Source organism: Pholcus phalangioides, unplaced genomic scaffold (assembly GCF_987345545.1).
Source record: "Pholcus phalangioides strain wild (caught in Gottingen) unplaced genomic scaffold, Ppha-v1.0 ptg000009l_1, whole genome shotgun sequence".
NCBI lineage: Eukaryota > Metazoa > Arthropoda > Arachnida > Araneae > Pholcidae > Pholcus > Pholcus phalangioides.
This window is the reverse complement of record NW_028301602.1, coordinates 57107112-57132574: the sequence shown is the minus strand read 5'-3', so window position 1 is coordinate 57132574 and position 25463 is coordinate 57107112. Positions and strand designations below refer to the sequence as shown.

Genomic DNA, 25463 nt, shown 5'->3' with positions numbered 1-25463 from the left:
AAGGCATAAACATATGTGAAACGTGTTTTTAGGGGACAACGGTAGCTAAAGTAAACATACCAAAAGTCATTGTTAAGGCCCAAGATCCATTGTTGCCCGACGGTTTTTCGCCCGTTTCGAGCATTTGCCCTGCTCATAAAAGCTTTTAAAGTAGCCTAGTAGCCTATCGTTCAATTCGGGTCCTGTTTGGTATACAGTCAAACCTCGTTAGTGCGTCACCCGGATAACACGTCACTCCGCTTACCGGGTCACTTTTTGGAAGTCCCAATTATCCTCGGGCAGGAATTAGCACAGCTATGGCTTACTCCATTTAACGAGTCACTCCGCTTACTAAGTCATATTTTTGCTTTCCCAAGAGTGACGCATTAACGAGGTTCGACTGTATATGCAAAATGTGGTGATGATCGGTCTAAAATTCCAGATTTATATTGAGAGCATACGCACAGAGACAGAAAGAAAATCAATTTTATATATACATATAGATGACGAGTTTTTCGTTTTACAGTGCCACCTGTGAGTGAAATTTGAACTTTTTCAGTTTATCAAAAAAAAAACCCCTCTAGGTTATAAGTTTTTTAGTGCAAACCGCACCTTTTTATATAAATTGGTTTACTTGTTATTAATTTTTTTAAATGTGTCCAGGAATTCACGTCCACCCTGCACATATTGGAATATGACATTCGAATTAAAAGATGAGGATACTTCAGGAATATAGAAGTATATTATTTTTGCATTCCTAGAACATGCTACAGAGTTTCCACGCACTTTATCAATAGTTTTAACTGTGCGTGATATGTAAAATGTTCAAAACAGTTGGCTTTTTAAACATAATTAAAATTAATGTACCGTCTCATATAGTCTACGTATCGAAGACCACAGAATTAGTAAAACTTTGTATCCGTAAATAATTCCAAAATCAATGCATGAACTCATATTCAAAAAGAAAAAAAAAATCAAAGACATTGTGCCTTTGATTTTTTTTAATACTAAGTAATAAAGATAGCTCACAGTAATGGATAATATCAACACACAACGCTGTACATTTATTTAGAAAAAAAAACTGTCAGGATTTTACAACATCAACGATTTTGTTCGGGGAACCAAAAGTTCAGCGTCATGTAAAAATGTACAGGATTTATTTCTCATACATCGGGGATCGATCCATTCATCAATTTATTTTTTTGAATTGATCTTTCTTTTTCTTTTGCTGGCAACAGCCTCTTGAATTTGAAAGGTTCGGTGATTCAAGGAAGGATTGATACACATAATGCTATCCTGTAAAATAAAGAAAAGTGATATTTCAATGGTCAAGATATTTGCCCTTTGTGGCGAATTTAAAAGAAAAAACATGCTTCAGTATATTGATTATCATGCTTTCATGCTCAATGACGTTTCGCTCATCGTAAGATGTGACTGAGAAATGTTAACTCAGCATAGTCTCAAGGGCTGATAAATGAAACGTAATTAATGCATTTTAATTACATTTACTTATAAATGTTATTTGAATTTTTTTTCTCTACGATTGTTGCGATTCTCAATGCCGCCATGCCATTACTTTCAGAGATAATTTACGTATTGCCATTATCAACCTCGAGTCATTAGCGATACTATTTAATGGCATCTTAATGATTTTTTACATGCCTTAATGCCTTTTCGTATAAAGCATTTCCGCACATCAAGTAATTGGTTTTTTCTTCCCTTGTCACCGTAAAAGAGCGAAAATTTTTGTTTCTGTAGCGGAGAAGTCAAAACAAATAACACATTAAATGAACGCAAATGAGAATTAATGTCCATTAGTGAGCTAATCTCTCGCTTCTTCCGAGTCATTATTAGCCTCGGTTAATGAAGCGAGAGCTGAAAACTCGAAGCTGATCATTTTTATTAGCGGTTGTTTGTTTGTTGTCTTTCATATTGGATTTTAGATTCACGCTCGTGTCATTGTAAGAGTTCGTGTCATCATACCTGAGGTTCGTTTATTCGAGTCTCTCCATATGGTACATGTCGCCAATGAGCTTCTCTATCGGTATGTCACCGATGGTGTCCTTGAAGAAGAGCTTTTCGACGGCCATAGCACTGACTGCTCTGAGGCAAGGGATCAGCAACAGGAGGCGACCGAACCGCGTCGGTTGACGAGGATACTTGTGACGCACGTAATCTCCCAGGATGCATTGCGCTTGGTCTTGCAGCATTTCCACTGGATGGACATCGCACAAACGCAGCGTTTCTGCATATAGATTGTTTTTTTCATGTAGAAATATCATATGTGCGCATTCTTGGAATTAGGCATAATTTTAACTATTCGAAAACCACAATAAAATTTAAAACACACACACACATACACAAAGGAGAGAGAGAGAGAGAGAGCGAGAGAGAGCAAGACACGGCCATACATCAAAATCCCCCCACAAAAAGAAAATCTACCCGCAGAGAGTTATAGAAATTTTTGAAAACCTTATACTTATCATGATCATTAATTTAATTTTCAGAAATTCCCAGAAATAAACTTTCGTATTTCTTTTAATCTCTAAAAATATTTCCAGAATAATTTGAGATAATAATTTGAGATAATAATTTGAGATAATAATTTGAGATAATAATTTGAACATGTCTAGTACTAATATCAATAGTTAGTCTACTACTGATATTAGTACATGCACCTCAAACACATTCCTCTGAGGAATTTCCAACTAATCGGTACATGCCAGAATGTGTTTTCTAAGTTGTATGTGTGCCCCCTAACGTATTAACGTTGTCAGAGTTATGCTTGTTTGTTGTTTTTACTGGTGTTGCCACTTGTATTCCATATTAAGAAATTTATTTCATCATATCTACAGGTTCTTCATATTTTATTAGGACACTATTACGAATTTACGGACAGCTAATTTTATTTTAAAATCAATATAGGGATTTAGTTCCCATCAGTGAGATGGCTGCAAAGTTGTTTCATAAACTATTAAACAGTGTGACGGTCAGTGTGGTGTGTATGACGATTCGAACATTGATTTTTTTAATTTTCTGTCAATATACAAAGCAGCACTACGATTACATGCTTAACCGAAAAACATTGGAACATTAGCGCTCAAAGTTTAAATCGAACACTCCTCGAGAGAGTTTTCTTCTCCTAATAATCTTAATCCTCACGAGGTTCGACGAACCCGGGTCCTTATAGACACTACCACAATAGCAGTGGAAGCAAGTACTACTATATACCAGTGTTTCTCAACCGCCGGGCCACGAGAATACATTCATTGCCCTTTCATTTTCCAAAGTATTTCCACGAATATATAACTATAATTGGTTTATTTTTTTTTTCACTATTATGGGACATATTGTTCGAATTTTTCAGTCTAAAAATCATACAAGGGAAATGATGAAAAACCCTCCTAGAGTTCCAGAACAAAGGCCAATTGCAAATTATAAGAATTTGGAGGATCCCTGTTTCCCTTACATCGCACTGAAAATCCTTCGTTTCGTTGCAAGGCCCCAAGGAAGGGAAACGTGCCTCTATATATATAGTCCCCACTCCCCTCGAAACTACTATTTTTAATTGTATTTTTTTCTTTTCGAACTTTTGAGTACCCGTCATCATGAAACCCGCACAATACAGCGGGCGGGAGGGGGGGGGGGGAGAAGAGAAAGTTTCTCCATACTCTTCGTTCCTTTCCCCCGAAAATATCCTACTGCTTCAGGGCTCTCTGTTGACAACCAGATGACACTGTTGTTTGCCGTGTTCACGATTTACCATTGTCGGTACTACAGAAAATGTCCTGAAGACAATAATACCATGAGAAAACTCGATATCTGTATAATTCCTCGGAGACTGGAAAAACATCTGTGTGCTACTCGCCAGTAACCAAGCCGCATGACTTCAAAATATAATATTTATGAGTGATTTGGAATTTCCGGGCAATAGAAAACCACTTTCGACCATTGGATTCGTTGCCCATTATTTATGGCCAGCGGTAAAAACCTCTAGTAGTCCTATTATAATGATTTAGTACGTGTTCTCAGAAATGAACGGAATATTTTACATATGCGTGGCGAATGTCAGCGGCTAATCAGTGAAGCACCTGCTGTATACAGAAAATAGTGTGTTTTGAATCGGTCATCAAGGTGCACACATAACTACTGGTGATAACTCGAATACTGTTTTCTTTGCAAGAACTCAGTGAATTACGTTGCGAGAGTTTCCGTTTTGATTTTTTTTCCCAGTGTCGTATTTTTCATTTGTTCAAATGATAGGTTACTGAATCTAAATTTTTGTTAAAAAGTAGAGAAACGTTTTCAAGTTTTAGAATAGAAAAATCGCGCGCTCAAAGTATTAGAAATTTATTAAGTTACACCATTTAACGTAAGCATCTATTGTGAATATACGAAAAGAATGTTTCGTCAGAAACTGAACAATTTTCTGCTCTTCAGCGGACTTTTATGGTGAGTTACAATATAGGCAATTTTTTTAATATCATTACCTTCTTTCTAGCTAAGATTAATTACAAAGCTCGATCGTAAAATATATTTTACACTAAGTTATTAAAAAGTGTTGATAAATAAGTGTTGCGTCGATGTCAGCACAAATAAATTTAATGAAAACTTCGTATTTTTGCACACCATGCGAAATTAGTCTGTAAAATTGAATATTAAGACGTTTCGTTTGATTCGCGATCAAATGAATTTTCTAATGAGGTAGAGAATTAAAGAATTAAAAAAACATAAAAACGAAATAAAGAAAGCATTGAGGGGGGCTGAAAGTTGTCATTTGTCCCGTATATACGGGCTCAAGCCTTTATGCAGGAGAGGGAGTGGTACTTTGCATTGTATATTAATTAATTATTGGGAGGCTCAACTCCCCTCGAAAAATGTATTGGGGCGCTCAAACAGCCTCATTACCCAGGTTCCGGCGCCTAAGCAATGAGAATGTTTACTGCAGTTGCTGATGAAACGCTTTGCTTATGTTTTAACTTCTGCACGTTATTACTACATTACCGAAAAAAATTTTTACATCACTCCGTAAGATAATAATGGATTCAATTCATTAAAATGGTTTTAACTAATTAAAGCGATTTAAATTATTTAATCAATTAATTAAAATAATTGAAATTAATTAATTAAAAGGGTTTAAATCAATTAATCAATTAAAGTTGTTTTAATTAATTAATCATAATTAGCTCGCATTTAAAATGTAATTGACTGTTTATTAATTATTAACTTATGAACGAGTAAGCTATTCCTGACCGGGCCGTAGACTCATAGAAATTTAATTCGTTGGGCCACGGTTCCAAAAAGGTTGAGAACCACTGCTATATATGGTACCTCCTTGTAAACAGCTCACTTGTTGCAACAGTCAATTTTAATGATTGCTTTGGAGAACTTATTCAACTTTAAATTTAATGATTGTTTGTAGGTGAGGAGTAAAAGAGAGAAAGGTTCAATTCTCCGGAAATATATATTACCTGGTCTGAAAAGTATGATAGCTTTCAGACAGCTACATTCGGTACCATCCGGCGACAGTTGACGGAGTCTTCTCATGATCTCTTGAACATAGTGCATATCGACGATGTGGGTACTGTCCTCACCTTTCTGGTCTGAGGAAGCCCGGTCCAATGACAAAGTCAGGCCCGGTAAGGTTGACATTAGGTCGAGCGTCACTGACCACTGCGCCATATTCAGCAAGAAAAGATCCTTCCACGATTCCTCCAACAAAATTACCTAAAAGTAAGAACCTTATAAATGAACACTCAGATAACAATACACTAAATATTGATTTGAGAAATTTCACACAAATTCTTCATACTCTTATACTCAATATTTTTAACATTTTCGAGGCAAAAAGAAATTGCAAAACCAATATGATTCGGTACATAAACTCCATAAATGTTCGCTCAATTGATTGATATTGATAAGAGAAAAATTCCTCTAAATTTCTAACACCAAAAAAAAAAAAAAAAAAAAACATTGCTGAGAAAAAAAATTGAAAAAAAAATCTAATTTTTGCATTCCAAACATAGTAAATGAATTTCATCATTATTATAATGAGTCAACATTGATATCAATTGATCCCTACAAGAAATTACAATTTCATGAGAAAAAAAGAGGGGGGGGGGGAAGGAGGAGAAGGAACCATATGCTTAAAAAAACAATTTTTTTACAGAATTTTTTTTTTTGTAATAAAATTAACATGACACTTTTTTTTCTTAAATTCAAAAAAAGTGGAATAGTAAAAAAAAAAAAAAACAACAACTTAAAAGTACATCAAGACTTGAAAAAAAAGACTCATCATCAAAGTTCAAACATTGTGTGTGTGTGTATGTGTGTGAGAGAGAGAGAGAGAGAGATGGTAACACCCAAGGCAAAGCGAGTGTTAAGGTAGAAAGAAAACGTTATAAGCATAACAGGAATAAGAATCCTTTTTTACCTGTTATCTCCGGTGTAAAAGATAAAACTTTAAGCTTCTGTAAATGAGGTGTTATTAACTGAGGCGTTAAACTGCCCTCCCTCTCAAACCTTGTTACTTATAAAAGAAAGTATCTGTGCATGTATGCACATACACAGAAAAAATACCGAAATTCTCGAGGAAACGCACGATGTGGGAGAGGGAAAAAAATTCTCTCCCAGGGATAAGATTCAAGTTACTTGGAAGCTGTTCTAAGTAAAAAAGTTCAATTAATATTATGTGTGTTTTTTCATGACTACGATAAAGAGACACACAAACGAGATCAGAAAAAAACTCTCTTTTTTTTTCAGTATAATGAAGAGTATAAAAAATACCTTTTTTACCCCCAAGTACTGAATGTACTGTGATGAAGAAGATGGTGCAGGCAGAGGGTTTTTTCCCTCTCAATGTGTGTGTGTGTGTGTGTGTGTTTTTTTTTGAACGGAATTTCCCAGGGCTTTTCCGTAGAGGAAACACAAGGTAAAGGTGGTGGAAATAAGAAGAATTAAGAAGGAGAAGAAAAAAAAGGGGAATTAGCAAAGAAGCGGGAGCAGAAGCGCTTTCACTTTAAGATTGTAATTAATTTCTTAAGTAATGGGGAAAAAATTCTCTCTCGGGAAGTAAATTTTTTTTTGGAAGTTGAATATATATACATATATGGGGGGCCGTATGGTCACTGCGGTGTTTTTTAAAAAAAGTTCCGGTTGCCTAATAATTGCGCAGTAATCTGAAATGATATGTTTAGGTACCGTAATCTCCGGGGCTACTTTGCACTAATCCTGAAAAATATTAAATTCATCGTTGCCTAATGGCTATTGTAATGAAAATTTCAAAACGGTTTCGGTTTTTCTCGACGGGAACATCATTGGTCAACTCTTGAGTTAGTAATTTTCCGCTATTTTGGATATCGTTTGATAAACATATCTGTGCTAGTTTAGTTTCAAACAACACCCGTGTTCCGTGGTGGTACGATGCTCGTCTACCACCGTGAAGGTTGCTGTCCCGGGTTCGAATCCGAGGGACGATATAGATAAGATATTTTCCCTAACGAACTTGAGGCGACCACAGATAGACAGCGCCTTCGTTTCCAACCCATGCTGCACCCCCAACCCCATTAATGGCAGTAAATTGCAGTACAGCGATATGGCCAGAGTTGATGTTTGGAGAAGTAGTTGGTTTCAAATGGGATTTTTGTCAGGAAAAAGTTGCACTTTGCTGTCAAAAACTTGATTAGAAAGTAAATGCTGTTTATTTATATGTAGGGGAACTAATTCTCTTTTAAATCATTTTTATATAGTTGTAACTCACTTATCATTTATCATTATATGCTCGATAGTAAGTTTGTGGCACTGTTCCGACCAAAACTGGGGCTTCGCTTTGTGGGTAATTTATTTACATCGTTCCATCGTGAATTAATCTTAAAGATTAATTCAAAATTTAAGTATCAATCCTATTACGCTCAAAATAAATATCATTTGTCTATCTTTTTTTTTTTTGTTATTTTTGTACTGTTTTTCACTGAAAAATAAATTGACTTGCAAATCGAAACCCACCAAACTAGATAGGTTTGTGTTTATGGAAGCGTCATATTTGTATGGTCAAGAACATGAAAAAGCAGAAATTAGAATAGAAGAAGGGCGGCAAAATTTGAACACCTTGCACAAAGCCATAAATCCACCTCTGATCATCCTGTGCAGCCAGAAAGGCTAATAACATTAAGAACTATAATGTATAGCCATAATTACTAATCACTAAACAGTGAAATTTATGATCCAGTGCTACATGATTCGAAGACCAGGTTCTAATCGCATAATCTTCTAAAAAGAACTTTATTTCTATGGGGGAAAAAGATAAAAATGCAATCTTTTTAAATTATAGCAGTTCATAGCTAGGCTTTGCCTATGAAATATTTGGTGCACGAGTCTAAGGATTGATACACTGGTTATTCGATCGAACTAAATCATCAAACTTGCCTAGTTTGTAAGACGACCTGCGTTCGGTTACCGGAGGAGCCCAGATGACTTTGCTTCCCGAGTTCACCTTGGCATAATAACCCGAAACGGTCTATTTCCTTGATGTATTTGGACTGAGAAAAAAGCCGTCTCACTCTTTCTTTCTCTCTCTACCGTCCCACCTGGGTAACATTTGCTGAAGTTATGAAAGGCTACTGTCTCTACTCCAGTGCCTCACAGTGCGTCACAGTGCGTGAAATGAGAGGGCCGTATCCCCTGTGGTGTATTTGGTAGCGCATTTGCCCGGTTTGCAAGAGCACCTGTGTGGGTTCGATTCCCAGTGGAGATCAGATTAATTTCCTTCCGAGTTCAACTTGTGGCATAATATCTAGAAATAAAGGTCTATTTCCTTAAATCATTAGATTTTAGCAATAGAAATTTTGTATCTTCGGCCATGAATATGGGAAATTTCGCATCTGAAACTGTCTTCGGAAACATCGAAAAATTTCTTATTATTTCTGGACATCACAGCAATCAGTGAAAATTATTTATGAGAAGCATCATTATATTAAAAATTGACGTAAATTTTGTTATTATGCTTTGTTAAATGGAAGGGAGGGATCTTAGAATTTCTGGTAAAGTTTTGCCAATGTCTGACGAGTATTTTAGTTGGTTTTTTTTTGTGGGGGGGGGGGAGAAGGTGGGGGTTCCTTTTTACCTGGTCGCTCTTTGACAGTGTCTGGAAAGTCGGCAGGCACTTCACCCAGCGCATGACCATGAACAGCAATCGAGCGGTGATTTCATGGACAGATTCTCTAGAAGATCCTATGCCATGAATAGAGTTTCCGAATCCTAGGATTCCTCCACTTGCACCGATTGCAGCAGGCCTGAGGGTAGGTGAAGAGCTACAGCTGCTACCATTAGCGCTGCTTCCTCCTCCGTTGCTGTCCGAACAGGACGTCGGCGGTATCATCTGGGAGCAGAGCATCGGGGCATGGGGTGGCGGCAAGGTAGCGAAGTTGCCGAAGTGGTGATCGCCGATCTTGCCCAGTCCTCCTAGATTGACGGCCAGACCCAAGCCACTATTCAACTTGACGCTATTCCATATTAGTTCTTGGGATTTCTCGGCGTTCAGCAGCATTTGCAAGAGTCCCGCCGAGGACGAGCCGAAGTAAGCAGCAGCCGCAGCAGCTGGGTGGTCTTTGCCGCTGGTGGGCGTCGTCGAGCTGAAGATGCCGTCCTGATTGCCCACGGCAGCAGCGGCGGCCGCCGCCGCGGCGATGGACGTCGGCAGCTTGCTCATGTCGAAGGTGAGCTTTGTTGAACCGTAGATGGGTGGAACGGCCGGATGCAGATGCTGTAGCGCGTTCGATTTGTTGGCGTGGTTTTGATGATGATGGTGATGATGATGATGATGATTTAGATGATCACCAGCGTCTTTGAATTTTGGTTTTCGTGGTCCTCGCTCGTGCTGAACTGCTATATAATTAATATTGAAAAACAAATAGAACAGATTTAGACGTCATTGTTCGAAACAAAACGACAAAAAATTTACAATTTAAATTTTTGACGCATAATTTTTATATTACTTGGAAATATTATCAACAACAGTTATGAGCAGCATTAAAAAACTATGACTATCTTTCAAAATTAAATTGACTATTTTCACTCGGATATGTTTTGAGCATTATTAGTTAAACACAGATAGCTATAAAATGCATGTTTAACACATTTCTTGTCGTGTGCTCAGCACCTTCCCGGAACAAAACATAAACATGTGAAATAAGTCACTTAATTTTCATGCATTCGTTTAGAATTCCATTATTAATTAATTTTTTTACGACAATAATCATAAAATCGATTTTTTTCGAGTTTGTTTTTCTTTTTTAATAAAAACTATCATAGATGTAGTATTAGTGTAAGCTTCCTAAATTATTTTCGAAAACAGGTGACACGGAAAATAGGTCTAGGTCAGCGTTTCTTAACTTATAGTCCGCGATGATGCCAATAGGTGGTCCGCAGGCAGACTTGATAAAATTATTCACCCGTTGTAAATGATATTAGTAATATCCATATGGGTTTTCAAATGAAATTATACCTTCATACTTAGGTTCACCATACATCATCGAGGAGGACAATGCAGGAAATTGTGATCTTAAATAAGGGATATCATTAAATTTTGCTGAAAAAAAGGCAATTTATTGCTTTAAATGCAGTTTTGTAATCACTGATAGAATTGTTGAAAAGTGTGGAAATAAAGGGCTGCTACAAATCTCATCATCAACAAAAATGTGCAGTACCTCACGAAAAAATATTCAAACGATCTGATGGCCATATTTCATTGAGAGAAATACGGTAAAAACTGGGATCTTGAATAATAATCCGTAAAATATTGAACATCACCAATTGTCATTAACAAACTTTGCCATAAGTAAGCACAATCACCGATCATAATTAAAATTCCTGAAAAATCGCGGAAAAAAGTTAAACCTTACAAATATATGGGAGATGAACATTAAAAGTTTTTGCCATAATTACCGCATAAATTATGGCACATATACCTGTAGACACATGATTGTGTTATACAGCTAATTATAATAAGCTATTTAGTAAAACACAATAAAATAAAACCGACCATATTAATCATATTAGTATTTCTAAGCGTATACAATGAAACCTCGATATGACGATACTCTGTTGATCAAGAAAAAAATATCGTTGTAGGGGGGGGGGGGGTTATCGTTATATCGAGAGGTAGCATTATCATCAGGTGCCACCAAATTTATGATGTTGTTGGCATCACTTTTGAAATGGCATTGTTAGTACCGCGATAAAATGGATTTATAAGCATTTATTTACCGCAAGAAATATTCTGATTGATTAGTTGAAGAAAAAACGAAAATCACCCTCGAAAGAACAAACACTTGTGAGGAATTTAAAAATATATTGTAGGTGATTTTGAGTGAAATATAAAAAATATCGTTGTAATGGGGGGTTTCTAAATATCCCCAAAAATATTTTTATATGGGGATTTATCGTATTAAGTGATATTGTTGTTTCGAGAGGAGTTAAACATTAGACAATTGGCTATTAAAAACAAGATTCAGAAAAATATCGTTGTAGAGTTATTTATCGTTATATCGAGTATCGATGTAGCGAGGCTTCACTGTAATTCATTTACCATTAAAAAAAACAACAGTCAAATATCAGATATTTTTCAACTTTTGCATTAATTTCGAAAAATGAATTTATATGTATTCCCACTGATATTGCTATGAATAATATGCAAGAATAATCATGTACAGCTGAATCCAAATACATCACTACATCAAATGAATTTCAATTGAAAACTATATGTTCCACATTTCCCGAAATTAGCGTCACATTTGCGTATGTCCCGTGATTTTCTAGAATAAAATTCAACTTCCATATGATAACAGTTTTCTTGTAATTTTCAGACAAATATTTTAGGTTCCGTCGGAGTTTTTCGCGAGAAATACAAAAAAAAAACCTATGATGTGCCTAACAGATACATTTGTTCCGACAGAGAGGATCAAGAGCGGAAAATGCTAATTACTCATAACAAATGTAAATACATAGTGGAAACTCGATTAAATTAATTGATATTTAAGAGTTGTGCAAGAGAATTTTTAGATTCCAACACACACATCAAGACTATTTCTGAAACAACACTTGAAGTATGCACCGCATCAATGAAAAACTTCTGAAAACATTTTTTTTTATGAAACCAAATGCTGCGTTAAATATTCTACAAAAAATTCTGTAATAATAAATATTTTATGTTTTGTAATAAATGCTACTTTCACGCCTTTTTTTCATGCATACAGATTACCCAGCACAAATAAACATCTATTTTGATAATCTTTTAAAAATACGAAAAAACTGATGTATTTTTTTTAGTGCGGTGTTATAAATATAACGTCAATCCAAAAACATGTACATTTACGAGTTCGTAATAAAGTAACAAAGAAAAGAATATGGAAATGGGAATTAAAAATGTGTAAGTTTTTATTTTTTCCCTCTTTCGGAATCGATAGAAGACACACAAAATTCATCATGGCAAGTTTTTTCTCATGAAAATTCCATTAAGGCACGGAGAAAAATATTTCTTCCAATTTCTGAATGTAGAAAACAATTGATGAGGTGTCGTACAAAAAAGAAAAAGCGAACATTTTCTTCTTTTTTTTAGATCTTAGTAAGATGTTAAAGATAACACGAAGGAAAATTCAATGACTTTTTTGCTTACAATCGCGTCAAAAATTACCTTCGATTACAAGTTAATCGAACCGTTGACGGCCTCGTTATATATATATTATCATCGTTGTAAAAATAAAGAATGAGAGAGGAATAATCGATTATTTGCTGGAAGGAGGAATTTGCTTTGTGCGATGGCAACATTTTAAACATTTTTCTTGCGAATTTATTTCTTATTTCTGTTTCCCCCTCAAGGTAAGATATGTTTCAAGTTATTTATTCAAATGTTCTATACCTATTCCGATCGTTATATATGAAATCAATTTTTATCCAAAATATTTAAGTTCAGTTTAAGATATAAATATTTAGAGTCCATTATTGCATGTCTAATATATCTTCAAACGTTTTCCAGGTGATATGAATCATTGAAGGTTGGTATATTCAACATTGGTGTTATTAAACAGTTGTTAAAGAGGATCCTTTTGATTAATATTCAGATTCATACGTGTTGTACCCTAGAATTACTGGGAGTATTCTGATACGAAATCAGATTTTAATTTGAAGCCTGGTGAACACTCACGCCAGCTAAATTGATAGAGAGTAGTATGAATCGATCAGTGGAATAGATTTTTGGTATACTTAAACTTCGGGGGAGATCAGTATTTTCAAGTCAGGTCTACGATCGGTATGATATAGAACCTGCGCGGGTATGGAATGCCATTTTTAATTTTGTTTTGATTATTCCAATTTAAAAGGTGATAGGAACCTGAACCGTGTATTTTCTTATAAAAAATTTGGATTCTTGTCGTTGCATTGGCAAATATAGGGTACAATCCACGCCGATGATGTGACAATGTGATCACATCGGGACTACCATTTTCTGATAACAATAACTGAATGTGATAACTATACCCGAAAAAGTTTCGTTTGCAAGTACGGTGACCATACATCCCGTCTGATTGAACGGGACGTATGGTAGACGGGTATTGGTAAAACGGGGCAGAACTATGTTTTCTTTCCCTAATAATTGGTATTAAAATGTTTAATCGTTTACCATTTTTTTTAAAATCTAAAACAGGACTTTCTTCCCCCTTTGAGCTAAAATCTCACATTTTTTGTTATTCAGCCATTGTGAGGCGTTAGAATGGAACTGATTAATGTATATCACGAATTACAATATATTTTTAATTCACATACTATACGTTTCATAGATCCCTTGAGAAAGTTTTTTGGAAAACGAAAGTTGAAGCTGATCAACTGAAAGAAACTCGTCAAGAATTGAATAAAAGGGCTCTTTTGCTTTCATTTTATAGGAAGGCCACTAAAAAAGCAGATCCACACGTACATGAATCACGTCGAATACTATGCACTGTTATTACGACGTTAAGTACGGTTTCAGATTCGGGTTCAAACCCCATCGTCGCCGCAGTGTTGGTCGGCTGAAGTTGGCTATCTGCGATTCCCAATTTCGAGGCGCGAATGCGAGCCGATCTCTCCGTTAAAAAGACTCGCCGCAGAGAGCAACAGGCCTACAACATTACAATTATTCATTCATTACACTTCACTCACTATGAGTTGAGAAAAAGCCCATAGTTTAAAAAATTGATTGCAGATGGCAGCACTGCACATAATAAGCACTACACAGAAACAAACTTCACGGCAGGTTCACTATACATACACACACATTCCAACATGTACCAATTTGTTAGAAGTTCCGCAGAGGAATATCGACGAGGTGTATGTCTGGTTTGAGTAGTGTCAGTGTGAGGTGATGAAATAACGCACTAGAGTGCATGATGAGTGTTTAATGCATTGGAGACGTTCGAAGGAAGAAAACTGTGTACAGTCGAGAAAAATTCTCGCTTCTGGATTTGAGTTTCACACGGTCTTCAGAAGGTTTTCTACAAGACAAAGTATACATCCATAGTGTCAGCTCGTTGTGAAAACTATAGTGGACGACGGCGAAAATGGAAAAAAAAGGCTTTCCATTGTTAACAAGACTGCCTTATAAACTTCCGCTAGTTGCAGAAGAAAGAAGCTGGGGAGTTGGAGACATTGACAGCAGCATCATTAATCAAAGTCTCGAAATTAATTAGGGAACTGGCATCTCTTGGTTCCGAACAATGCCTCGAGACGTTGTTTCTACTATAGGATGAGAGAGAGAGAGAGTATGCAAGTGCAGAGAGACAAAAAAGAAGAAAGATGATGATGATAAGAAGAAAAGCAAGAAAAGATTTAAAAGCAAAGATCAGGCTTTCGTTAGAGCATCAAGAACAAAAAAGAAGCCCAAAGGATGTTTTCTTAACCAACAAAGTGTCATCGTGTGGAGGTTTCCGACTTTGCAGCGGTTTCCCAACGATTTTTATTCCAGAGAAATTTTCAGTCTCCTTTATTCATTTTACTCTCTTTGCTCTTCCTGTTTTTTTTATTATTGTAATCAAATTATATTTTTCCATCATTCATTTCGAAACGCTTCTTTATTCATCATCCTCTGAATTATTCGAAAAATGCGGCCCGAACGAAATTCGTCATTTTTTTCTTCCAGTATTAAAATGATTCATTACTTTCCTCTCTGTATCCTTTACTCATGTGCTATACACCCTGATGTGACATTACAGGTGCTATTATTATTACTTATTTTTTATGAGTAAATTCTAGCGTATGCTCATTTATCAAGTAAATAGAATAATCATATGCTCATAGCCAGCAAGTCTGAAAACATTAATTTCGAGATCAATTACACGCTTGAGAATGGAGTTAGTGCAGTGGAAATCACTTTCCAAAACACTCTCTGCAACTACATAATGAGTTCCGCATGAAAATTTGTTTAGTTTAGCTTCAATATAGTTATAAAGATACACACATATTTAGTGATTTCAGAGGGTATATATAAGTTACATCTAATTCCGGGGTTTCGTAATACTGCACAGTACTTGCGAGATATTCGCTGAGCCATTTAGAATTTGTTACAAATACTTGCAAATATTTTCACTGCAATATCATTAACGCTGCAACGAAGACAGACAAAGGGGGCTCGGATGTTTTTCGCGCGTTTGAAGATTGCAAGCTAATTTTTGACAATTAAAGAAAACTTCTGCTGATTCCACGAACTTTTCTATCTTGCTTTTATTGTTTTGCTATTTATCACGAAACACCTATTTTAGCAAAACCTTAAACGCGTGTCTACCATTCAAACCCTTCCTCCAACCCGTTGAAAAGGTATAATATTGTAATAGAGAAAAAAGGCATACGTATGCGTAAATTTTGATGATAAAAGACACATTGCATCCAGAAAAAAAATTTAAAACCTTTTTGCTAATTATTTCACTTTTTCTTGTATTATTATATGTGCCATAGACTTTGTAAGCAGATGTTTAACCAGGGGTAAGTCATATCCCCACTTGCACGAGGAAAAAAAAAGATGGTTCATCAGCACATTGCAGTATAGATTCTTCAAGCCTCTTTGCTAGTTTCTTAAGCCTCAATGGATGATTTTTGAGAACTACGAAATTTCCTTGCCTGCACAACAAACATAAGTAGTTAAGCTTAGACGTCTTTCGGAAAGTTTTGCAACTTTTAGATATTCCTGATGGTATACAAACCTGTCCTTCACCACCGAGCAGTCATACATTTCGACATTCCGCCTTGATGTAGTGCGTTTTCTACCCCATATATACATGCACCAGCACTTTCAAACATCTCTCTCTCGTTCTTAGCATACACCATGGCCTCTATATATATATATATACAGACACATACAGAGAACTACGATGACATTCTCTCCTCTGTAACGAAACCCATTCACCTCTCTTTCCCCTCTCTCTGTGTTACCCTCTAGAAACACTTAACCAACAACACTCTGCTCAGCTGTTTGCTTTGATAAAAGGTTACGCCTGCAACAACGCCAGGTCCGTAAGCCGGACTGAATTACACGTCGCTGCTCGCCCTAATCCCCTGCTGCCCTTTACTTTGTTGACAGGAGTTAAACCCGGGAGAACGCATAATCGTCACGTCGACGACGGGGAGGAGTACACACACAGCGAGAGAGAGAGAGCATGAGACTGCGTTTCCACCAGTTATCTCTCTATGGATCTCTCTTTTGCTTGCCCAACCCAACCTTCCATTCGCGAACTACATACGTACATATCCATCCCACGAAGGTTCTCTCTCTCTCACACATACACTTCTTCTCTCTCAGCTCCTCCTCTCTACTGTGTTCTTCCGATTGTTTGACCTCTCAACTTCGGTACAGCAGATCATGTTCCTTTCTAGAGGATGGAGTTATATCAAATGCCATCAGCAGCAGCAGAAAGGGTGTATGTATCGACCAGTAGGAGTGCAAGATACATACAGCCAGCCATCTTCCGGCTGGCTGAGAGTGCGGAGAGAATGGAGGCAAAGAGCTTAAAGGCATTCCTTGAAATCCTGAAGATTTTTCTGTAGCTTTTCCCGTTCTTTTCTACTTTACTATCTATGTATCTATATATACGTACGTCAGCTGTCAGTACAGAACGGTTTAAGAAAAAAGTAAGTTCTATTCTTCGCTGTCGCACGAGCAAACATTTATTCTTGGCTCACATTTTTAAAAACTTTTGAAATTTAAGACGGGAGGACATTTTTTTATTATTAACTTTGAGAAACTTCTAAACTCGGAACTCAACTTTTCTTTTAAGAAAAAACATCCATAAACTGAATAACGCAACGATGCATGGAAGATATTCTGGTCATTTTCTATATACGTGAATATTGCTTTGTTCTTATTTGTTAATGACTAGCTGTAATACCCGGCGCTGCCCGGGTTTTCTCAATATACTGGGAGCATTGAAAAAGTGACAAACCATTGCAAAGCAATAAACGTGTCCAAGACGCATTGTTAGGGAACCACGGTAACCGAAATAAACATTCTAAAAATCATCGTTGAGGCCTAGGAATCATTGTTGCGTGACAGATTTTTATCGCCCAGCTCTGACGAATTTTTAAAGCAGCCTATCGTTTAATCCTGGTTCTGTTTCGTATGTATGCAAAATTTGGCTACGATCGATCTAAAGGTGCAGATTTGTAGAGAGAACATACGCACACACGCAGACAGAAAATAATTTTTTTTACATAGATGTTTTAAATGAAGTACAGTGATGAAAGAACGTATAGAGCCAGGCGAAAAATGCCATTAAAAAGAAGTAACCGTCAGAATTTTGCAATTTTTTTTCAGAGATTACGACTACAATAAGAAATAATATCTTGAAAATTTATTCAAAAAATGTACACGCTTTTACAGTAAATATATATTAATTTATTCACTGTGTGCATTGCAATCAGAAAATACTATAAGGCCACTCCCTGTTTTACTCGCGTCACTTACTTTATTTGCAAATGATGGCTAGACATCATTGTAGGAACTTCTTGAACAATTGGACGACAAAGACGGCACGAGATAAAAAGCTATATTTTATAGTAAAAGGTAAGATCGTTTTGAAAAAGTGTAGATTAATAGGCGTATTGTGGACACCATATGTAGTTGCCGGAGGTGATAATGACATTTAAATTGAAGTAGCTATTTATCCATAGTTAAATTTTATTTGACTCCACTAAGTCTGTTCAATTCTAGATACGGTTAAATATACGGTTTATTAATTAGAAGAAACACACGGCACGTTAACACATATATACGAAATAATAATACACGGACACACAGTCAAAAGACATCTCTACTCTGCAAGAAACCAAAGCCTTCTCTGCCAAAAAGCGGAAGAGAGGCTAAGAAAAGGCGCGCGCACATAACGAGGTGTTGGCAGATTTATGCTATTCGAAACCAACACCTACACACTCTTGCCGACAGCATCGCCACAGTACTCCCCCACGAGTCCGAAGGACGTTAAGCTTGATAAGGTGTTACAAAACGGACTTTCCGTCCGGACCTCGTGACGAAGCCCTGTGGCGAGGCTGGGGCATTACATATAGATGATTTGCGAACATTAGATTCTTTGCATTCGAGAGAATTAAACAAAAATGCAGGTTTTAAACGATCAATAGAAATACACTTAGATTCATTATTGATACGCAAAGTAAAAAATTTATCAGTCCTATTCAAAACTTCATAAGGTCCTTGGTAAGGCTGCTGTAGCGAACGCCTTACAGTGTCAACCCTCACAAAAACGTGTGTGGATCTGGCCAAGTCCTTGTGCACAAAAATGTTTTTTGAGGAATGATTGGACAAAGGCGAAGGACGAAGCTTTGACATAGTCATACGCAAGTTCGTGACATAATCAGATTTTGAGGTGTGCTTACCGGAATCTTTGAAGAAGTCTCCTGGTAACCTCAGAGATGTTCCGTAGACCATGTCCGCCGGCGTAGCACCAAAATCAGGTTTGAAACTTGAGCGTATCCCGAGTAGAATGGTAGGAAGAACGTCAACCCATCTTTCAGTGGCGTGACACATGATGGCAGCTTTCAAGTCCCTGTGGAATCTCTCGATGGCTCCATTGCTTTGTGGGTGGTAAGCGGTAGTACGCACCCTGTCCACACCCAGCAACTTCGCAAGAGATCGGAAGAGTTCAGATTCAAACTGAGAACCCCTGTCCGTAGTAATGCGTTCTGGAACGCCAAAACGGGAGATCCAATTCGACAGGAAAGCGAATGCCACAGTTTCAGCAGTCTGATCGGGTACAGGAATAGCTTCCGGCCATCTGGTGAATCGGTCACTGCAAGTCACAACGTAGCGATTTCCTTTACTTGGTGGAAGTGGACCCACGATGTCAATATGGACATGCGAGAACCTTGCGGAAGGTAATCCGAATGCACCAATAGGAGAATGTGTGTGACGACCAACTTTGGATCGCTGGCAATGGATGCAAGTTTTGCACCACTCTTTGCAGTCCCTTTCTAAAAATTTCCAGATGAATCGTCTGCGAACCATTTCAGTAGTAGCTTTGGCACCAGGGTGGGAGAGGTTGTGCACTGCATCAAAAATAGCGCGGCGAAACGTTGACGGTACGTAAGGTCTAATTGAACCAGTGGAAACATCACACTGTAGAGTGACTTCAGGAGAACCGAAAGTCATTGGTTTTAACTCGAGACCTGAGTCCATTTCACGAAGTAATCGCAATTCTTCCTCATCCTGAGCGCGAGCCATCTCGGCGAAATCGATACTAGGAGGTATTTCAATTTCCGATATTCTTGAAAATGCATCGGCTACTGCATTTCGATCGCCTGAAATGTGCTTGATACGGGTTGAAAATTGACTAATGAATTCTAGATGACGAATCTGCCTAGGTGAACATTTTTCACTTTTTTGGGAAAATGCATAGACCAATGGTTTGTGGTCTGTGAGAATTTCGAAGTCAGATCCCTCCAGCATATGTCGAAAATATTTAATTGCTGAATATATCGCTAGCAATTCTCGATCGTACGCACTGTATCTGCGTTCAGCTGAAGTTAGCTTACGCGAGAAGAATCCTAATGGCTGAGTTTGATCATTAACTGCTTGATTCAAAACTCCGCCAATCGCGAAATCAGACGCGTCGACAGCTAGAAGGAGATGCGCACTTGAAATAGGATGAGCCAATAGAGCAGCATTGGAAATCATTTGCTTGCATGACTCGAATGCAGATTTTGCTTCCTCAGACCAGACGATTTTTGTTTTATCCCGTTTTTGTTTGCCTTTAACTAGATCATGTAAACATGCTTGCGTAGAGGCAGCGTTTTTCATGAAACGATGATAAAAATTTATTAGTGCCAGAAAACGTCGCAGCTCATCGATTGTGTTGGGCAATGGATAGTCCAAAAGGGCGGTAACACGATCCGGCAACGGGGAAATGCCCTTTTCTGACACAAGATGACCTAAAAACTGAATTTCTTTGAGTCCAAATTGGCATTTGTCAGGATTGAGAACTAAACCGTATTCGCTTAGTCTCTTGAACAACACATCGAGATCTTGTTCATGCGACTTCTCATCAGCTGACGCAACAAGAATGTCGTCTAAGTAAACATAGCAGAAGTCGAGATCCGAGAGGATGCTGTCAACGAATCGTTGAAATGTTTGTGCGGCGTTCCTGAGCCCAAAGGTCATGAAAACATACTCAAAGAGACCGTGCGGTGTAATCACAGCCGTCTTGGGAATATCACTTTCTTTCACAGGAATCTGGTGGTATGCCTTTACAAGATCGAGTTTAGAAAATATTCTTTTTCCAGCCAGACCGAAAGAAAAGTCTTGAATATTGGGAATAGGATAACGATCAGGAGTAGTTACGGCATTCAACCGACGAAAATCACCACATATGCGCCAACCACCTGTCTTTTTTGGGACTAGGTGGATAGGACTAGCCCAAGGGCTTTTGCTAGGACGAATGATGCCTTGCTTCAAAAGCAAGTTAAATTCTTTCTTGACGGCAAAAAGTTTTTCAGGAGAAAGACGTCTAGCCTTTGCGAAGACGGGAGGCCCTGATGTTTCGATGAAGTGGATAATGGCATGTGGTTTGGGTTGAGAATTTAAGACCGAACCAGTGAGATTTGGGAACTTGGTCAAAATTTTATGGTATGTAGTGGCACCAGAAACTGTAGTTAGACCGAGAGAAGGACCAGTGGTAACGACACCAAGAGAGTATAGAGTTGTCAAATTATCAACCAACCGGCGATTCTTGACATCAACAAGTAAACCGAATCTCTCCAAGAAATCGGCACCCAAAATAGGACTTGTGACGTCGGCCACTAAGAAATTGAATGAGAATATTCTCCTCAGTCCGAGATCAAGTTCAAAATGCTTAGTTCCATATGTGTGAATTTTAGTGCCATTAGCCGCATATAACGAAAGGTCGTCAGGCTTGGAAACTTTGGCAAGTGATTTAGGAAAACAGCTCACAGCTGCACCACTGTCAACAAGAAAACGAATTTTCGATTTTCTATCACAAATGAATAAGCGACTTTGAAAGTGGCAATCTCCGGCCGCCGCTGTAACAGGATTGCCCACTAGTTTTCCGAGTGTTGGCAAGGTGAAATGCAACGATGTGCTTTTTCACCATATCGAGCATGATACCAGCACAATTTGCGTCGATCGGAGCGATCTGAAGATTTTTTCCGCTCACGAGTTTTCGAATTGTTTCGCGACCGACCTCTGTATTGGTTTCGAGAACGAGAGAGCTCTTCGACTCGTGTAGCGAGCGATGCAATTTCTTTTTTAAGCTCATGCAACTCTGAAGAAGGCAGAGGAGGTTGAGACACCTGAGAAACGACAGCGTTGAAACTCGAAGCTTCTAATATGCGATCAGCTATCTGAGCTAAAGAGTCAAGAGGATCCCGACAAATCGACAAAATTTGTTGAACACTGACGGGTAATCTTTGCTGCCATAATGTGCTCAAAACATCATCACTGATTGTGTTATTCGACAAGTTTCGCATCTCACAAAGTAGCTGGGACGGTTTTTTGTCGCCTAGCTCGCACTCATGAAAAAGAGATTTCAAGCGAGCAGTTTCAGATTGAGCAAATCGGGAAAGAATACGTTTCTTTAGAGTCTCATATAAATCGTGTGAGGGAGGATTACGTACTAAATCACTCACGTAAGACAAGATTTTTGTGTCGAGAACGGAAATCACCGAATGAAACTTCGTCTTATCCGCGGTAATGCCTGCCGTGATAAACTGGGATTCCACTTGAAGGAACCATAAATCAACGTCGGCTTCCCAAAATGGAGGCGCACGGAATGAAACACGTGAGACTTCGGTTCCCGAAAGGGAAAGTTCAGTCTGACTAGCAGTTGCTTGCGGATTTGCCATAGCGAAAGAATGAAGACGGCAATAGTCCTACGAAAGAGAGAAATATTCACTCACCACGAAACTGAAATTAAAATCCACATTGCAGAGAGGTATTCATGATTCGTTGTAACGAATCCGATAGTCCTGAGTCACCAGTTTGTGGACACCATATGTAGTTGCCGGAGGTGATAATGACATTTAAATTGAAGTAGCTATTTATCCATAGTTAAATTTTATTTGACTCCACTAAGTCTGTTCAATTCTAGATACGGTTAAATATACGGTTTATTAATTAGAAGAAACACACGGCACGTTAACACATATATACGAAATAATAATACACGGACACACAGTCAAAAGACATCTCTACTCTGCAAGAAACCAAAGCCTTCTCTGCCAAAAAGCGGAAGAGAGGCTAAGAAAAGGCGCGCGCACATAACGAGGTGTTGGCAGATTTATGCTATTCGAAACCAACACCTACACACTCTTGCCGACAGCATCGCCACAGTATCACGAGCTCTGAGGTTCAAAAATGACAATTTTTCCAAAAAGGTCTATAGAAATGATTTCATTTGATTGCAAATTAAATGCAAAAAAACATTTCAATTCGTGTCGGTCTGTTAAATGGTTCTTTCAAAATAAAAAAAAGATATAATGAATGGCAGTGTAAAGTATAAGAGACAAACCAATGAAACGTGTTTTTCTCAGATGGAATTTCTGAAGTTTTTCAGCCCATCTGTAAGATTTAAAAAGAAAATACTGCACAAAAAATACTGAAGTTTTGCTGAAATGTGTATTCGACATGTGTTAATAAAATGAACTCCCGATTTAACAACTGACGCTAGTGAGAAGTATTTTTTCAAAAAAATCTGAATTCAAATTTTCGAAATTTATTTTTTTTCTTCCAACTTTAAAAACTTGGAATTCTAAGGAATAGTCAGATATTCCCTTTTTAGGTTCATTTTAATGACACTTCGTATGAATATTCCTACAAAATTTCAGCAATTTTGGTATACGGGGGGGGGGGGGGTATTTTTTCTTAACCTTACGGAAAAACTTACATGCTCAAAACTTAAGTGTGAAGAAATCGCGTTCAAAGTATTTTTTTTATTGTATGCATTTACGCTATAATAAATTATTTTTCTTTTTGGTTTCGGAGGAAAAAATTGACTGATTTTTTGCATTTAGTTTGAGAAAAAATTGAGTATTTTTTCAAGTTGTTTCTGAAAAATCGACTTTAGAGGTCGTGATATGTGCCCCCTCCAATTTCTTGAGAAAATGGGTAGAAAATAATGTCCTTAAAATTGGTTTACTATTTCTTTAAGAACAGCGAATTTTATTCGGCGTATAAACGTACAGTTAGGCCATCGTCATCAACAGATTGGTGGAAGAGAATAGTAATAATTCGAGATGTGAACAGAAACAATGTCTTCAGAGAAAATTGCGAACGTTTATGATTTCTCTTGTATCAGTATTATTGTCCAAAATAGAAGATTAGGAGGTCCACATACAGTGTGTTCGAAGAAAAGGCTTTCCTGACGACCCCTTACGAGCACACACACACACAGTCATGAGATTTGACATAGCCATAAGCATGTGCGAATGATTTTAGTGACGCTAGTAAAAGGGAGTGGCTTTATAGTTTATTCCAATATAGTGTAAATCAAAAAATATATATATTTACTGAAAAAGTATTGCAGTTTTTTTTTACTAAATTTTGAAGATCATTTTGGTCATCATCTCTGAAAAAAAAATTGGGAAAATTCCGATTGTTACTTTTATTTAACCGCAATTTTTCACTTGGCCTATAATTTCTTCCACCACTGTAGTACAGTAGAACCTCTTGATAACTGACACCCATGGGACCAAAATATTTATCCGCTAACGGGGAAAGTCCGCTATTGGGGAGGTACGATACATAATAGAACGTCGTTTATACGACTCTCCAATTTATACGACGTTCAGCTTCTTTCGCAATTGGTCCTTATACGTTACTGTGCGTAAAAATGATATACACCAGTGGTTATAATCAATCGTCTCGATAAAGAAAGTTTCATTAAATTTCACTATATTTATCACTTTTACCGGCGATTATGCATAATTCCCAAATAATGATTGGAAAGTGATAAATATAGAAAAATTTACAACCTTTCGGTAATTTCATTAAATCAATTAATTATTTTTTCCCGTACATGATACGTGCACTACGTATATTTGCAATCAAAGTTAAATTAAATCAAGTGTGAAGAAGAGAGAAATAAAAGTTCATAACGACATTATCAGTTACTTTGGCTTTCTTCACACGTATTAACAAGTGCGAACGAAACCAAAATTACCATCCACAATCAGCATCCTGTATCATAGTTATATGTTCAGTTAATCAAGTAATTAATTGAGTGAAAGTATCATATTTACCAATATCTACCAGCTTGGGATTATCCATAATCACCGTTGAATATGATAAATTCCCGCTTTATGATCGAAAATTAACAAATTAGAATTTGCCTAATTTTACTGTCCGCTAACGGGGAGTGAAATACGTTAAAGCCCTAATCCCCGGGACCGGATATGAGAGGTGTCCGCTGTAATATTTTCATCTGTACTATGAACGCAAATCCGTGGAAGAAGAAATGAATAAGATTGTTATTTTTTAAGAGTCTCTCTAACATAAAAATGATTTGTCAACTTTTCATCATCCTGAACTTTTGATAGTGATAGAAACGTCGAAATATCAAACTCAACATTATTGTTCAATAACAATACAACGTTGTGTTAAAATTTCGGTAAAAGGAAAAAATTGAAACTGAATTTATATAAGAAAAAAATCACATCGCAATTATATGCCGTCTGCGTTCAAGCAAAAGTCACCAGGTCCAGTTTTGAGATTTTCTCAATTAAAACTTTTGAATCATTATGAAAAATAGTGAAAATTATTTTGAAGATTTTTAATGCTTACAGTATGTTTAGTGATGTTTAGATAACAAGTTCGTGGTTCATATCATGAAATAATTAATTGCAATTAATCAACTGAAGTAGTGCATCAAAAGGTTTTTGGTAGACTGGATGACTTTTGCTTGAATGCTGCCGATATGTGGATGCTGTGACGAAAATAACGCATATGC

At 37.2% G+C, this 25463-nt stretch overlaps 1 protein-coding gene across 2 annotated transcripts in view; it reads right to left on the bottom strand.

Annotated features, from left to right (window-relative positions):
• Window positions 1–1013: 1013 nt before the first annotated feature.
• The window catches only part of dsf (nuclear receptor dissatisfaction), a 72802-nt gene continuing 48352 nt past the window's right edge, over window positions 1014–25463 (bottom strand). Inside the window, exons 5-8 of one of the 2 annotated variants that reach the window (XM_089236613.1) lie at window positions 9101–9861; window positions 5451–5706; window positions 1963–2224; window positions 1014–1275 (exon numbers count right to left, since the gene is read on the bottom strand). In XM_089236613.1, coding sequence (XP_089092739.1) covers window positions 1974–2224; window positions 5451–5706; window positions 9101–9861 — 1268 coding nt within the window. In that variant the 3' untranslated portion in view covers window positions 1014–1275; window positions 1963–1973. The remainder of the gene's footprint in view (window positions 1276–1962; window positions 2225–5450; window positions 5707–9100; window positions 9862–25463) is intronic. The other variant, XM_089236614.1, reaches the window with a different exon arrangement.